The sequence below is a fragment of the Poecilia formosa genome, unplaced genomic scaffold (assembly GCF_000485575.1).
Source record: "Poecilia formosa unplaced genomic scaffold, Poecilia_formosa-5.1.2 Scaffold604, whole genome shotgun sequence".
NCBI lineage: Eukaryota > Metazoa > Chordata > Actinopteri > Cyprinodontiformes > Poeciliidae > Poecilia > Poecilia formosa.
In genome coordinates, this window is record NW_006800543.1 from 26,372 (window position 1) to 43,243 (window position 16,872).

General features: G+C 39.4%; 1 protein-coding gene across 1 annotated transcript in view; it reads right to left on the reverse strand.

Moving 5' to 3' along the window:
* Positions 1-14,508, reverse strand: part of LOC103130068 (fibroblast growth factor receptor-like 1) — a 16,614-nt gene extending 2,106 nt beyond the window's left edge. Inside the window, exons 1-2 of the mRNA XM_007541369.2 lie at positions 14,085-14,508; positions 12,168-12,266 (exon numbers count right to left, since the gene is read on the reverse strand). Coding sequence (XP_007541431.1) covers positions 12,168-12,231 — 64 coding nt within the window. The 5' untranslated portion in view covers positions 12,232-12,266; positions 14,085-14,508. The remainder of the gene's footprint in view (positions 1-12,167; positions 12,267-14,084) is intronic.
* Between the last annotated feature and the right edge of the window lie 2,364 nt (positions 14,509-16,872).

Sequence of the window (16,872 nt, forward strand, 5' to 3'; positions counted from 1 at the left end):
TACCGCTCCAAGATGGCCGCCCTAAATCTCGTCAGCGACAATAGGCAGAGCGGTGCATGAGGGTCTATCCTTATAGTATGTCTATGACGGCGAATATGTGTTTGAAATAATCAGCAGTCGTTATTGGGCACTGCTAACCAGAAACCTATCTTCACTAACCACCAAGCAAAAAATAAAACCGAAAAAAAATTACAGGAAGGTAATGCTAACAGCACAAACAGTATCAGCGGAAGCTAACACAAAAAATATTACCTTAAATAACGCTAAACCCAAAAACATGCACAAAATTTACTGGAAGCTAATTCTAAACCCCTTAATTCATAAAAGTATTACCAGAAGTGAACTCTAAACAATTAGTGGGAGCTAATAGGACTGTATAAATAAATCGATTCGGCAATATATACCGGTCATTAGCCCCGACCCTGACCCGACTCTGACTCGTTCTGCTAGTCATCAGAAACACATCCAAAATGTAAATAAAAAGAGAATTTAGTTGGAAAATAAACATTTTATTGACTAAATTTCAATAACATGACATTTGTTTTGTAGTAAATGATGCATCTGCAGCTAAAAATGTGAAAAAATGATGAATAATTGAATTGATTACCACTCTGTGCTCTTTCAGCAAATTTGAGTCTGTTTACTCCAGTGAGCGATTGATTGATGACTAAATCGTTTGGCGGTTATTTTAATAATCGATTAATCACGATTAATCGTTTCAGCCCTAAACAAAGATCTCAACAGAAACTCAGAACCTTCTTCAAACTATTTCAGGTCATTTTAACAATGATTCACACACACACACACACACACACACACACACACACAGACACACACACACACCTTCAGCCTCTAGAGTACATCCCAGCTATGTCCCGGTGTTAGCTCCTCTCCATCAAAAGCATTCCTCGGCTCTCCCCTCGCGCTCCGTCTGGCACTGCTGCCAACAGCAACACCGGGCCGGCCGGCCGGGCCTCCAGAACCAGCCGAAAGAAGGAGCGCAAGAACGTTTGGATCTTTAAAAGCTTCAGGGTTTCTCTGCTCTCTCAAAATGCCAAAAATCATAAAATAAGAAACGAATTTTCAGCTTTAATCACCGTCTGAAGGACGAGGCGCCTCCAGTTTTCTGTTGGCTTAGACATCATAAACTCTAACAGAGCTCAAGGGGAAACTGGCCCACAGCATGACAGAGCCTCCACCATGCATGACGGTGGAGGATCGGATGAAAAGCAGATGAGCAGCTGCTTTTATGGATGAAGTTTGTTTTCCATGTTTCCATGTTGGTTTGGACCTGAGGGTCGGTTCTGACCTGCGGGTCGGTTCTGACCAGTGGGTCGGCTCAGACCTCACTGGGACTGAACTGGGATTTCCCTGCAGGTGTCTTTTGTTTCGTTGTTGTCAGGATGTTTTCCTCCCGGTGACCTCAGCATTGTTCCAGGCTGAGCCGCCGTAACGGGTCAGGCTGCCCGGTCCGGCAGCTAGTGGACTGCCGGTTCCGTCTCGCCTCCCTCCGGTTTCCTCCCTCGTCGTTTCCCGTTGTTTCCTCCCACCTTTCCACTCCAGCCGGCCGCTTTGTTTCTCCATTTCACAGTCCGGCTGCTGCTGCATTATAACAAAACTGTTTCTTTTAAAAAACAATCAATAAGTTATTGATCCTGAAGGAAGATCCTCCGTTTGCCAAAGCACGTTGGAAAATGTAGTTTGTTTTTTCTAGTCTGTGATATTTGAACGTCTATAATAGTGTTCTCAGCTTTTTAGACCAGTTTTAATAGTGGATTGGACTCAGAGGGATTGTTGGAAAGTTGTGGGTTTGACTCCAGCGTCACATTGATGATCTCATGGGAACTCAGCCTCCAACCCATCTGTGTATGAATGCAGTTTAACTTGGTCTGTAAAAATGCTCTAGCTAGTTTGCCGTCTGTTGCCAAGTGACTGATGATGGTGGACGGCTGGTTACAAGCTTTACCCAGAATGCACTTGGAGACAATAAGGACGATCCTCTTGTAATTTTGTATGTCATAATGTTTAAATGTAAGAGTGAAAATAAAGCCATTATGTAGCACAAGATTTTACTCAATATTTTACACCCATAATGTCACCTAAATCAGTTGGTCTGGTAAAGTTTTTAGTAACCATGAGTCAACAGTGACTGGGGCAGCCTGCTATATATAGTACTGGGCAACGTGTGGCATAACTTTACTCAACAGGAGAGGGCCCGGCTTCTCCAGCTCTCATCAGACGTGATAAAGGCTTGGATCCCTGCAGTCATATTCTGCCTCCCATCCAGGACCCTCCAGGCTCGGGCCTTTAAGTGGCTTAAGTGGTTTAATGAAAAATCTGCAGAATGTGCCAGATTTTCTTGTCTGCTTCGCCAATTAATAGTCAGAACAATCGGCACAAAGCGAGACCGCCGCCGGCTACAGCGCCACCCTCAGGCCAAAACCTCTGACCTCTGACCTCTCACTTCCAGTCCGTCAGCATGTCAACTGCTGCTTGTTCCTCCAACCTGACAGTTTACACTGGACCTGAGGCTGCAACACACACACAGACACACACATTTGTCTCCCTTTCTCTCTTGCTTCTCAAACATTCAGAAAAGAAAAATACACAGCGGCCAGAAAAACTTGGAGGAATCTGCTGAGTGGCTGGTTCTGCAACCCGACCCGTACAGCCCGGACCGCTCGGTTCTGAGAACTCTCACAGACACGCGAACCCCGGTCACCATGTTTCAGGAAAACACTGAGAGAGAAATCTGAATGTTCTCTGAGCTCCACTTCTGCAGCAGCTGTAATTACTGGTTTTATTGTTTGACGTTTCTTTTCTTCTCTCTGCTGCACCTGCCGGCGTCTCCCTGGAGGAAAACCCCCCCGACGACCCAAACAGGACCAACCAGACCCAAACAGGACCAACCAGACCCGAACAGGACCAACCAGACCCAAACAGGACCAACAAGACCCGAACAAGACCAATAACACCAGAATAAGACCAACAAGACCCGAACAAGACCAACCAGACCCGAACAAGACCAACAAGACCAGAATAAGACCAACCAGACCCGAACAAGACCAACAAGACCAACAAGACCCGAACAAGACCAACAAGACCCGAACAAGACCAACCAGACCCGAACAAGACCAACCAGACCCGAACAAGACCAACCAGACCCGAACAAGACCAACAAGACCCGAACAAGACCAACAAGACCCGAACCAGACCAACAAGACCCGAACAAGACCAACAAGACCCGAACAAGACCAATAACACCAGAATAAGACCAACAAGACCCGAACAAGACCAACAAGACCAGAACAAGACCAACAAGACCCGAACAAGACCAACAAGACCAACAAGACCTGAACAAGACCCGAACAAGACCAACAAGACCCGAACAAGACCAACAAGACCCGAACAAGACCAATAAGACCAATAAAAATGAACAAGACCCAAATGACTCGCTCGTTTTTCAAAATAAGAGCACAGAATAACTTCATGATTGAAGTTTCTCCACTGAACTGGAAATGAGCAGAAAATCGGTTCATTTTCAAAGTTTTAATGAGACATCAAGTTTAACATTCTATGAAAACTCACCTTCTGTTTACACTGCAAAACGGAATAATCTCACCAACTATGTTTGTTTATTTTCTAGTGCAACGTCTTATTACACTTGAAATAAGACAAAACTAACTTAAAGTAACATTTATGAAACAGAAGCTAGTTTAAGTGAATAATCTATTAATTTTGAATAAAAAGCTCTAGTTCCGTTGGCAGATTATTTCACTTATAGCAACACGTATTCTCTCTTGATTTTTTTATAGGATTATTTTTATTTCATTAAGATTTTATGTTCAAAATTTTCTTATTTTGTTTTTTGTCTGTCTATTTATAGTTTTTTAATTTCTTTTTATTTTATTTATATTATTTTTTATTTTCTGTGAAAATAATTTTTATATTTTCCTTCATCTCTAGAAGTATTTTTATTCATTTTTTTTGTTTTCTTTTGAAAAACCAAATAATTATTTTCTTTATTTATTTATTTTATTTTTAGACTAAGAATTTTCTAAATTTATTTTTCTGTAATAGGATTTTTTTTCCTTTTCTTTTATTTTTATAGGAATTCTGAATTTTTCTTTTCATTATCTTGATTTTTTATGATCATTCTTTTTAGGATTTTATTCCTTTTTCTTTATTTTTTACAAGATTTTTTTTCTTATCTTTTCATTTTTTTCTTAATTTACAGCAAGAATTAATTTTAATATTTTTAATATTTTTGCATTGCCATCGTGAGAATTTTATTTGTATTTATTTTTTTATTCTTAATTTCCTCTATTCTATTAATATTCTAACAATTTTAAACCATTCATCCTGACCCTGATTAAGAAAAAAAATCAGGAATCAAAGCGTCTGAAGCTAAACTGGTTTTAGCTTAACTAGCTAGCTAACGAACTAGCGCTGCTAGCATGTTGCTAAACAAACATGCTGCTGTCCGCAGCAACCCAGCCGCCTCTGGTCCGGCTGCATGTGAAGCAGCAGGTGCTGAGGGAACCTGATCCGGGTCAGATTGGGTTTTCACTCGCTGCTGGTTTCAGTCACCAGCTGTGGATCCGTCTCAGCAGGAACCCACTGAACCACACACCACTGGGTTCTGTGGTTCCACTGGTTTCCAGTCAAAGTGACCACAGCAGAAACAGCTACCTGTTTAGATAATCAGTCGACGCTGTTACTCATTAACACACACACACAGAAAAGGATATCTGGTTTTTGGGAGTCACTGATGCAGAGGAGGGAGCGACTCAATCCAGGGGAATATTTAACTGCAACTCCACCAACTCCATGCATGAGGCGGATTATAGAGACGCACTAATCAGAGATCAGATTGATGACATCAGCTCATGTTTATGTCCAACGTTTTTTTAAAGTTTGTAGCTTTAATAAGCCATATTTGTTGAAACTCTGACAGTTTGGTATTTGACAGAAAATCTGTGAAATCTGATTCCTTTATCTTATCCCAAAGGATAAATAGAAACAACCAATCAGAGCAAGGAGGTGGGTCCTTCGTTCTGTGTTAGCTGCAGCTAGCGTAGCATGTTTTGAATGCTAAGGATAGTTAGCACAGCCACAGAGGGCGGTGGATAAATGGTTTTCCTGTAACTGTAAGTCGTTTCTCTGCCATTGGCACATTTAGCAGCACGTTCACAATTTATTGATTCTAAATATAAATCAATGAAATGTTGAACCATTTTGGTTTATCATATGTGTTAATTTATTTAACCTATTTGACTAATTCATCAGAAATCTACTTTATCAGCTTCTGCATTACAGATATTCATACCTGAAGCTGATGCATTTTTTATTTAATTGGTTTTAATCACGTTTCCTCTGTAACTGATGCTGAGAAAAAAATTCAAACCTGAAACAAAAATAAAATCTCATCTCGATCCTCATCCTCCTACTTCCTCCTCCACCGGTGAGTTTTCTGGTTCACTGGGTGGGGAGTCAAACATTCCAGGCATGCACACACACACACACACACAGGCACATGCGCGGACACGGACACGCACACACACACGCACATGCGTGGACACACACGCACACACACACACAGGCACATGCGCGGACACACACGGACATACACACGCACATGCGCAGACACACACACAAACGCGCGCACACACGGACACGTGCCCCCCTCCCACATTCCACACCAATCTTCAGCCGTGACTAAGTCCATTTGTTCAGCTCTAGTCACTGTCTTAGTCTCCTCTGTGTGTGTGTGTGTGTGTGTGTGTGTGTGTGTGTGTGTGTGAGAGAGAGACATGCTAATCCAGACCTTTACATGCTCATTTAATCTTAAATATCTCCCAATGAAGAAGCGGGGAAATCCTCCATGATTATGTCCTTTCTGCTATGCTAATGCTAAACCACTAAATACATAAAAATATTACCAGAAGCGAACACTAAAACATTAACCAGACAAGAAACTATCTAAAGCTAATGCTGAAGCAGTAAACAGAAAATAATGGTAAACAGCAGACGCCAATACTAAACCACTAAATCAAAAAAAAGATTAGCAGAAGCTAACGCTAATCACTAAGTCGACCGTTTCTTATCTTCATCTCCTTCCTGGTCTGAGACTCGCTAACAGCAAAGTCTTCAGTTTCCGATTCTGCTGCATTTCATCACTTTAAAGTTTAATGAACATGACGAGCAAAGAGGAAAACATGATGAGACATAAATTCATTAAGTTATAAAAATGGGGATCATTTTACACCAGTAACTGACTTACAAGGCCCAAAACGGCGGCCATCTTGAAAAATGTCAGTCATCCTGAAATTCAAGTGGCTGTTGGGAAATATGAAAAACCTCCAACCTGAGTGGTTAGCATGCTAATATTTATTTGTTTCCACATATAATTTACAGGAAAACCATAAAACAGCTGAATAATAACCAATCAGCTTCAGGCTCGGGTACTTCCTGTCAGTTTTCTTCATTTCCTGTCATCAGCGTCTCTGAGCCTGAATGAGGCGACAGCAGCTCCTCTGTCACATGCTAACACAGAAACCAACAGAAAGCAGGTCTGACCTTGAATGACCTTGTTTATCGTTCACTCCGACCTGATCGCTGCTGGACGGCCGTTTAAGGCTGGAAACTGACGGAAATAACCGAGGAATCAGCCTCTGTTTGTCATTTATTCCTCTGCAGTAAACTCTGATAGAGGACATTTCTGCTCCAACTCTGCAAAAACACTAAAGTATTTTTGGTCAGGCTTCTACTGCAAATATCTTATTACACTAAGATTGATATAATAATTTACTTAAAATAAGCTCCTTTTTCTGGCAGAAAAGTTGTTCTTAAGTTATGTTTTAAAGTGCACTAAGATCTCTGAATGAGACAGCAGCAGGCCAAAACTACTTGGTAACAGTTAATGTTTCTGCAGTGAACAACATGAGTCCTGTTATGTCTATATAACGCAGTCAGCTGTAAAATACTCCTCACTATGAGTTTTCAGAAATACTTTCCAGTGATTTCCCGCCTGCGATTCTGGGCGGCCCGCGGTTTTCCCACCGTCAGAAACACGAACATCAACAATTATTTCCCCAGAAACATCCAGAATCATCATCGGTGACGTTTGGTTTTTATTAGAAACTCTTCACACATTTCATTCTCCTGAAGACATACGAAACTTTCCAATGTTTCTCCTCTCAGAAATGTTTATTTCACACTAAATCAGACAAACTTTGTCCCCGACAGAATGACCGGTGATTGAACTACACCATCTGGCCACCAGGCAGCGCTGGCGACACTCTTCAGTGCAGAAGCTGCTACTGAGAGAAGAAGACTCGCTGTGTTTAGAAAAGAAGTCAGAGAAATTCAGGCTGCCACAGGGTGAGAGAGAGCAAGACTTCCAGCAGATAACAGACGCTCAATAAGAATTTTAGCATCTGACGAGAAACGGATGGAGAAACGCTGGGAGAGATTTAAAGATGGAAGTCTTTAAATCAACATGTGAGTCCATGAATGATTGATTGATTGATTGATTGATTGATTGACAGATGGATAGATGACCAATGAATACATTTTATTGTTTCACCTGAAACTCACTTCCTCGTTGGGTGACATCATGGAAGCTCAACCAATCAGAGAAGAGGTCAAACTAGTCCAGTTTAAACAATTCTCATCTGTCTGGATCGATTCAGACTCTTCTCAAGCTTTCTGTCCCTCCCCTGCAGCTGAGTGGTTAAATCCCAGAGACCATTAGCAGAAACCTGTAGCAGTGAGTATTAGCAGAAAGCATTAGCCTTGTAAGTAGCATTGCTAATTACATGCAGAGAATAGGCCTGTTGTGTCCGAGCGTGACGACGGTGCCAGCACAACACGGGGATTACTCTGATAATCAGAACGCTGAGCCGGCGGTGTGAAGGGTCGAGCAGCAGGAATGATTAACGCAGCTTACTGTTCTGCTGGCCTTCCAGCTAGACGTTAGCATAGCGAGGGATTAGCGTCCCCCGCTTTCACTGGAGACCGGACCCGGTATCTGTTTTTATAATCTTTTACAGATCTGGTCAATGTTTGGCCTCTTGCTTTGGGAAAAAATGCCAGAAATGTCGGCTGTGCTTTCCTCTGTTGCTTTTCGATTTATTAACAATAATCAAGTCAGAGCGAGACTTCGTAACGTCCGCTGTGCGTCAGCTCCTCAGACGGGGAATTATTTCATAAAGTCATGAAATCAGACACTTTCACAGCCAAACGGCTTCTTCACGTTGGGCAAAGTCAGAAAATTAAAATCACACATTTCCTCATAACAAATCACGTTTTCTTAAAAATAAATTACAGACAATAGAAAATATTTTGAAAAACTGGTTTTTCATCACTTTGAATTACAGAAACCTGTTTCTGTCGTTCAAAGTGGTTAAAAAAATCTAGATTTTCTAAAACTTAAATGTTCAAAAACAGGAAGTTTGATTAATCACTAAAATGGACTTAAGTCAAACATCACATTGAACACAGCTAGTGTTTGGAACCAGCGGAGGGGACTGCTAGCTGAAACGTTAGCTGTGCTAATCCTCAAGCACTAATCGTAAATATTAGCACCGCTAATGCTAAAGTGCTACACCATCACAGTATTTAGCAGAAACTATTACTAAAGCGCTATAACAACACAGTACCTAGCAAAGGTAACGCTAAAGTGCTACACCATATAGCATTAAACAAAGTCAATGCTAAAGTGCTATATCAACATCATATTTGGGCTAAGCTAAGGCTAAAGTGCCATACAAATATGGTATTTTAGCATAAGCTGACTGAAATAAATAAACAATGAAATAAATCCTAAAAAAACAAAATAAATTTTTAAAAAATTCTCAATTCCAGCCTCTGACTCGTTGATTAATTGATTTTTTTAACATGAATAAAACCATTTTATTTTTATTTTCTCTGCTCAATAATTGTCTGAAAAATGTATTTTATTGAAATCAACAAAAAGTCATTTTCTGCAGAAAGCGGCTCAGTAAATCATCGGAGCATGAAAGGGCAAGTTTCAAACCTCTGGGGTTGATTGTTTTATTTCTTTTGGTGAAAGTAATTTAAGATAAATGCAGAAATATTTTCTGTAACAAAGTTTTCTCTGAAAGAAGGAAGTCTCCTTCATTCCAGAATGAGGCCAGGGCCGCCCAAAGTCCTGCAGAGGACCACTAGCGGGCCCTGGGCCGCCGTTTGGACACCAGTGCTGTGAACCACTTCAGTCCGTCGGGTTCGTGTTTCCCATCCTGGACTCTCAGACAAACAGAAGAGCCAACCAGAACCAGAACAGACCAGGAAGTCTGATGAACCTCAGAATGAAGAGCCTGAATGACGGAGCGGCAGAGAAAACGAAACAACCCGACCGACGGTTCTCCTCACGATGAGACTCTAATGAATCTCAGGTTTGGTTCTGAAAAACAGTAAATGGAAAAATGCATCAGAATATTCTGAACATGTCGGGGCGGAGGCGAAGAAACGCGATACGGATGAATTACAAGCAGCAGGAATTACCTCCAAATCTTGTTTAATATTCCTGCTGACTAAACACGGATGTTTGAAACCTGCAACAGGCTCCATCTGAAGGATTGAATGTGCTGCAGGTTCATAAAATGGAGGAGCGACAAGGCAAAAACACAAAATCCTGCCAACTATTTACATCTAGTTTCTTTGTATGGAGAGAAATTGGTGCCAATATTATTGCAAGCAACAAACCCATAGAAAGAAATACATTTTAACATTAAAACTTTGCACATTTTTTGATAAAAATAAACATTTAGTATTTTACAATGTTTGGCAGTACTTGAACCTCATTTATGCAGTTTGCTATTTTTTTCAAATTTTATTATTTCTAATTATTTGTTTTGTTTTTTTTCTTCAGATTTCAATTTTAAATAATTTAAAAACATTTTGGGGGGGTGGATTTTACTAATGGATTTTTTTTTAAATCGCGTTTTCCTGATTCCATTTCACACTTTTGTGAATTTCTATTGGTCAGCGTTAAATTCTTTTTTTCTAATTAACATTTTTGATTGCGTTCTTTGCTCTAAAAATACTGGAACAAATTTCTCTCAATACTATTGCAAATATCTTAGTACACTTCAAATCAAACAAAACTAACTTAAAAGTAACTTTTCAGGAAAATATAGGAGTTAATTCTGAGTCAATAATTTGTCAATATTGATTTTAGTGATGATGCGTTCAATCAAAATGAGAAAAGAAAGTTTTCAGCAGCCGATCGGATAATATCTCTGGATGGAGGAGGTTTATCAGAGGTTAAAGTCGTTGGTGGTGTCATCTCTTCCGCTGCTGTCCTTCCTGCTGTGCAAACATCGGCGGCCCCCCGCAGAGCCAGACGGACCCTGACGGCCCCATTAGTGGAGCCAAAGCAAACAGTGACTCTCGTCTAATGGGAGGCAGCGTTAGCAGAGCCGTAAAACTGGGAGGGTGGCAGAAAACAGAGGAACAGAACCGCCTGGTCCAGACGCACCAGGACATCCGACAGCATGAGGACGAACCGCTCCGTCCCACACCGCGTCCCGTTCGGGGCGGCCGCGTCGGGCCCAGACTGCAGGACTCAACAAGTCGAACCGGATCCGACTGAAGCCTCAATTTATGACCCGGTACCAGCAAAACAGAACAGAACCAATCAGAGACCGCCTCAACCCGGCTCTGGTCCGCCTTTCTATAAACTCCTGTTCAGTTGGTGAGGCGTGAACTCTAATTGACCTTTGACCTCTGGTCCTCCAAACCTGGGTCTGGGTTCGGTTAAGAAGTGAACTCTGGTTCGGTTTCAATGCATGTGTGAATGCCAAGCGGACCGGAGACCATGGGCGTAAACCAGGGGGGCCAGGGGGGTCCGGACCCCCAATCTTGGAAAAGTCTAGAATTGTCCCCCCCAAAAGAATAATAACAGAAACGTTTGGATTTAAACAATATCAATATAAAAAGGCAAAATAATGAAATAAATCCAGTTCATCAAAGAAAAAAATTAGAATGAATTTTTAGGCCCCCCATTGTTAGAACGATGCAACAGCAGCTGAACGGTACCGGCTCGGTTCGAGCCGCTGAGGAGAGGAGCTATCTGTTAGCTAAAATGACCTCTGACCCCTGAGGTCAGCAGCAGAGCGACACCTCCGGCGTGTCGGAGGGAATTTACAGCAGAAGACGTTTCCTGACGTTCCCGGCTCGTTTGCCATGAGGTCGTTTGTTCGATCGGAGCGTCGCTCTGCGGTTCGCCGAGTTGACATGTCCTCAGCCAGACAGGAAACTAAAACTTTCCAATTCATCAATCAATAATTAATCATCTGACTGAGATGTGCATCAGAGAGAGTTTAAATCTGTACTTCAAAGAGATCAATGTCTTTATTTGGGTTCTTTATTTGGGTCGATCCGTCCTGAAGCAGGAAATACAGGGTCTACTGTGGAGCTCAGTAACTATTTTAAAAACAAAATCATTTTATTGTGAAATAAAAATATTTCTGAATATTTGGCAACATTTTCCATCAGCTTTAGTATTTTAGTAACAATAATTATACATTATGTGTGAGAAATAAGAGATGCTAGAGTTCAACCAGCTGGCTAAATGTTTTACTGATATGCAGATTGTAAAAGCACAAACGTTAACAGAGAAACGACTGAAATCAGAATCTCTACGAAACTCATTTTCAAAAATACATTTTCTAAATTTCTAACTTTTAGTTTGGCTTCATAAATTCAACTCAAATGGACGCGATGATTCTGAGTCCAACGTTAAATCAGCAATCTGCTGAGCAAGCATCTGCTTGCTAATTGCTGCTGGCTAGTCAGAAGGAGCTGAGTGTGGAAGGAGCTGCGCCTCAAAGGCGGGGCTAGGTCCACCCAGACGTTTAGCAGCTGAATGGTTGCCATGGAGATTAAATAATTTCTCAAGCATTAAAGAATCAAAACAAACCTCCATGTTTGTTTTTGATGAGGGAAAAACTTTATAAAACGAAATCTGATACCGGCCCTTTAAATGTCTACATGCTCCCACTGGCTCAGGTTGTAAGAAGTAATCAGGTTAGTCAGCAGAACTTCGCAGAGCGTCTGTCTCCACCAGCAGGAGAAATGTTTCCCGGTGACGTGTCTCTGTGTTCATGGAAACCTCAGTCGCTGACCTGCGGCGGACTCACCTCTGGCCGCCGATGACATCATGATCACCTCCAGCAGCAGCAGACCAATCCACAGAACCTCCATTTTGTTTTTACGGAGAGGCGGCGAGGTGAAGTGACCTGGACGGCGGGAAGACGCAGAAGTTCATAATGATGCAGAGAAACGACATCCTGATCCAAGAAAAGGTCATCTTCTGCGTTGGCCTCCGGGCTTTGGCCCAAACTCAGAGGACGAGAACTAAAACCTCCAGACCCGCTGCGATTTACAAACTGAACCAGGTAAAACATTCATACTGTTCCTCTTCTAAAGACTGCAGCACATTACTGTAGAAATCCACCAAGTCTGAATATGAGCATCAAAATTAGCATGCTAACCCCTCAGTCCGGATGTTTGCTATGCATGACAGACATTTAGCTGACCGCCATTTTTAACCAATTATTGCCATAAAATGTTCCTCATTTTCATGAGACAGATGAAATTATGTGACATCAGATGTTTGTCATCTGTTAATACGACGCTAATGTAATAATAAGAATCTGAGGACTTTGTTGTTAGCGAGTTTCACAGAGAGACGTCTTCATGGTTAGCGTTAGCTTCCGCTAATTTTTTTAAATGTGTTTATTATTTGCTTCTGCTTATTTTTTTACGTGTTTAGAGGTTCGATGCTAGCATCTTCTAATATTTTATATGTAACAGTATAGCGCCAGCAGGTTTTTTTTTTTTTACATTTAGCAGTTTAACACTAGATTCAGCTAATTTCTTTGCTTAGCAGTTTATTGTTAGCTTCTGCTAATTTTTATGTACTTTTTGTGTTGTGCAAATTTTTTATGTGTTTATCAGTTTATCATTTGCTTCTGCTAATTTTTTTACATGTCTAGCAGTTAAATGTTAGCTTCTGCTTCTTTATGTTCTAGCAGTTTAGCATTAGCAGAGCTATCATTATCGCTTAGCTTACTAAAAATGTTTTTTCTCCTTTCAGTTCTGCAAGGAACAACATCAGTAACCTGGGAGGAACATTATTTTGTTATGGCGTCATTTTTTGAGCTTTTTTTGGCATAACTTCTATCAAAATTAATAATTTCTACGTAGAACATATTTATTCCTCCCCTTTCATGATTTTCTTAAAACTAAAGTAAAATGTTTGTTAAAAACAGATTTCCTGGGGCAGGCGCAGTGAAAAGAAGCTGACATGTTTGATTCTTGTGGCTTTAAATCATTTTTGTAAAGCAGCAGACTGCAGGCTCCTGCAGCTAATAAAAGGATAGAAGCAGAATATATTCAATAAACAGTAAATTATGAATAATAAACATGTTTCCTGATGGACAACAGCTAAATGTTTTCTGTACAGCTAAATTTTATAGTATAACTGTAATAAAAGTGCATTTTTTCCCACCAACAGTTTTAAATAAATAAGAGGTTATCAGTTGTGTCACGATTTAGCTTCTTTCTTCGTGTAATAGTAAAAGTACAGAGTAAAAACTAAAGCTTCAGAAGTTAAAGGGTTTTAAAAGTCCCGGTCAGAAGCAGCTGATGGGTTTATTACGGAGATAAATCGCCCAGATGTTCTGGAAGCAGCAGATTTATCCCGTCCACATGGTTCTCCTCACGGCAGACACTTTTAATCTTTATGCAACATAAATTCTCACCCATAACTGAGAGGAGATCCGGTGTCGGTACCGATTTTTACCAGCCTGTTGTCCAGGCTGTATCACTGTTATTTTCGATCAGGACTAAATAAACGTTTAGGTTATAGTTTGTTTATTGGTTTGACAGATTATAGAGGACGTTTAGATGTCTGGGAAACTTTTCAAATGAGAATTTGATTAGGACAAATGTGTACAATCGTTATTTACTATAAACAAAGTTGGTTTCTTAGAGATTATCCACAAAAATGAGGTTTAATCTGCTAAATATATTCAGAATAAAGTCAGACTTACTGTAAATTTATCCGAGCAGAGCAGAAATTTTGACCTCCAACAAACTCCTCAAAAAAATTCAGATTTCCAGATGGAAAAAGATGCAGAAAGTGTCTCCAGCCAGCCAACATGTGGACTTTCTCAATGACAGGCCGAGCGGAAAGCGCTCACAGAGAGAGGCCCAGAAACACTCACAGACCCAGAACGGAACCAGAACGGAACTGAACTCCTCATGTATCCACAACCAAACAGCGGAACCAAGAGTCCAAACCGCCTCCAGGAGATCCGCACCGTCCAAATTTCAGCCGCAGGCGAGAAAACAAAAGTCCGTGGAGGGACCCGCCCCAGCCCGGAACTTTCCGCCAATCAGAGAGAGGCTCAATCAGCAAGCCGACCAATCAGAGAGCAGGAAGATGGAGGACGAATTTGGAGCGGTTCGGGAAGAAAAAATTAACTAAAATTACAATTAATAAATTAGATGCGAGTACTGCAGCGGGAACACTTCAAACAGGAGTTATTAGAGGTATATCCTGTTATAAAAGGCATTATTCATTAAAATCATTATTATTTTACGAACTAAACTAAGAAAAAAGGTTTAACTTCTGTGAAAATTAGTGCTATTTAGTAGGTTTAATTATTGTTGTATTTATTTATTGGTGCTCTTTGATACTGAAAATTAATTCCATAATTATTTTCCTAACTTTTTTATTTATAATTTTAAATACATTTACATTTTTCCATACTTTTGATACTTTATACTTTCAATATATAGATAGAAAATTGCTATTTTTTCACTATGTGCTTGTTTTCTATTGTTGTTTTTTTGGTTTACTGCTTTTTTATTGGTGTAATATTGAAATGTTAAATGTGTTTTCATTGGATGTAAGCAGAAAATCAAGGTTAAGAGAAATAAATGCTTAAAAATATTCTTTTTCTTTCTTCCTCTTTCTTTTTTCTTCCTTTCTCTCTTTCTACGGTAAAAGCGCACGGCTTCTTCCAGGTAACACGGAGCTACACTGCCACCTGGTGGTGCTCAGTAGCTACTACATGACGTGCAGCTTCAACGTCCATTGTTTTCGTTTCTTTTGCAAAAAAGAAGTAATTGTTTGAGTTACTGTAAATATCACAAAATCCCCACCCCCACCCCCATCCAAATAATTTAATTTTAAACTGAAACTAATCCATTAATATGAATTTAGGATCATTTTTGAAACGTTTGGTTCATACATTTTTCACAAACCATCATGTAGTTTTCTTTATTGGTAAAATAATGGTAATAATAAGGTATTAAAAGATAATCATTTTCATAAATATTTTTTGTATTTTTTAAAGAAAATTTAAATAGAAAATATTTTCTCTCACATTTAATTTAATTTAATTTAATTTAATTAGAATTATTGGAATATTTATGTAAAATTAACACAACATGTTTAATCAACTCATATTGGATCTTTAATACGTTTGGATTTAATTAAGTGAATTTTATGCAACAAATACATAAAATAAAGTAGGTTTATTGATCAAAACATATTTTCAGTGGAGAATGTGACTAAACTGACCCAGAACTTCTGGTGACTGTTTGACCTTCAGCCTGGTTCCTAAAAACATTGAATAAAATAAAAATAACCAAGTTATGCTTCAGATATAATAATAAATCCAAATTTTCAGTTTATTTAGAAAAATAGAGTAACATTCCACATCAGAAAAATATTCAAAAAACTAGAATTATTAATTTATTTTCTCATTAAGTTGGAAACTATTTGCTTTAATTTTAGGAACATGAATCGTCCTCGTTTTGCAGAAATATAATGTTTATTTAGCAAAAATTATAACCTGTTCTTAATAAAGTTTGGTGAAGGTTTTAAACTCTAAATGGGTTTTATTTACAGTTGAAGCTACATATTTACATACACCAAGTAAAAAATAAAGATTTTTCTGACTGTCTGAAGTTAAATACGAACAATTTCTTCCTTGTTTTATCCCAGTTAGAATTTCCAACATTATTTCTGTTTGTTTTTTGTGTTTATGAAGGAATTTTTGTAACTTTTCTCAAATTGAAAAACTTATATGGGATAAAAACCGAAAAAATGGCGCCAACTGAAATCATGTCAATCTCCACTTCCACCACCAGATGGCAGCAGAGGACCGCATTAAATGACTGGTGACTATTTTAAATATTAATACTGAATATAAATACTGAATATTTTTGCTCTATTTCTGTTTAATTAAACTCTAATTATGCTACAGGACGGCAGAAACTCCAGCCTACAACTTTTTAAGACCCTTTTTAAAGGAATTTATTATTATTTTATGGACAGAAAGTAGAACAAACTCACAAAGTAGAACGGATAGAAATGTTTTAAAATAAGAATCTGAAAAGTGTGGTGTGCACCTGCATCCTCTCACCCAAAACTCTGTTCTAGGATTCTCCTGGACTACGATTCTTCATCCTTCTTTCCTGCATCATGATACTGCCACCAACATGTTTCATAATAATACAGTTTTCATTAAACTTAAAATATTTTAGTTTTTCCCCCACAAATTTTTGACTTTCTGAAATCAGAAAATTCAAAGTTTTTCTAGAAAATGTCCAACTTTAATCTCAACACTTTTGAGTTTTTTATTGCAGATTTTTGACTTATGGAGCTCAGAAATGTTTGTTTTTTTCTCTGAAATCTCAGATAAATCTGATTTTCCTCTTCTGCAAGGTGAAGCTAACCGTCCCGCTATCCTAGGGACAAGGATGGATGGATGGATGGATGGATGGATGGATGGATGGATGGATGGATGGATGGATGGATGGATGGAT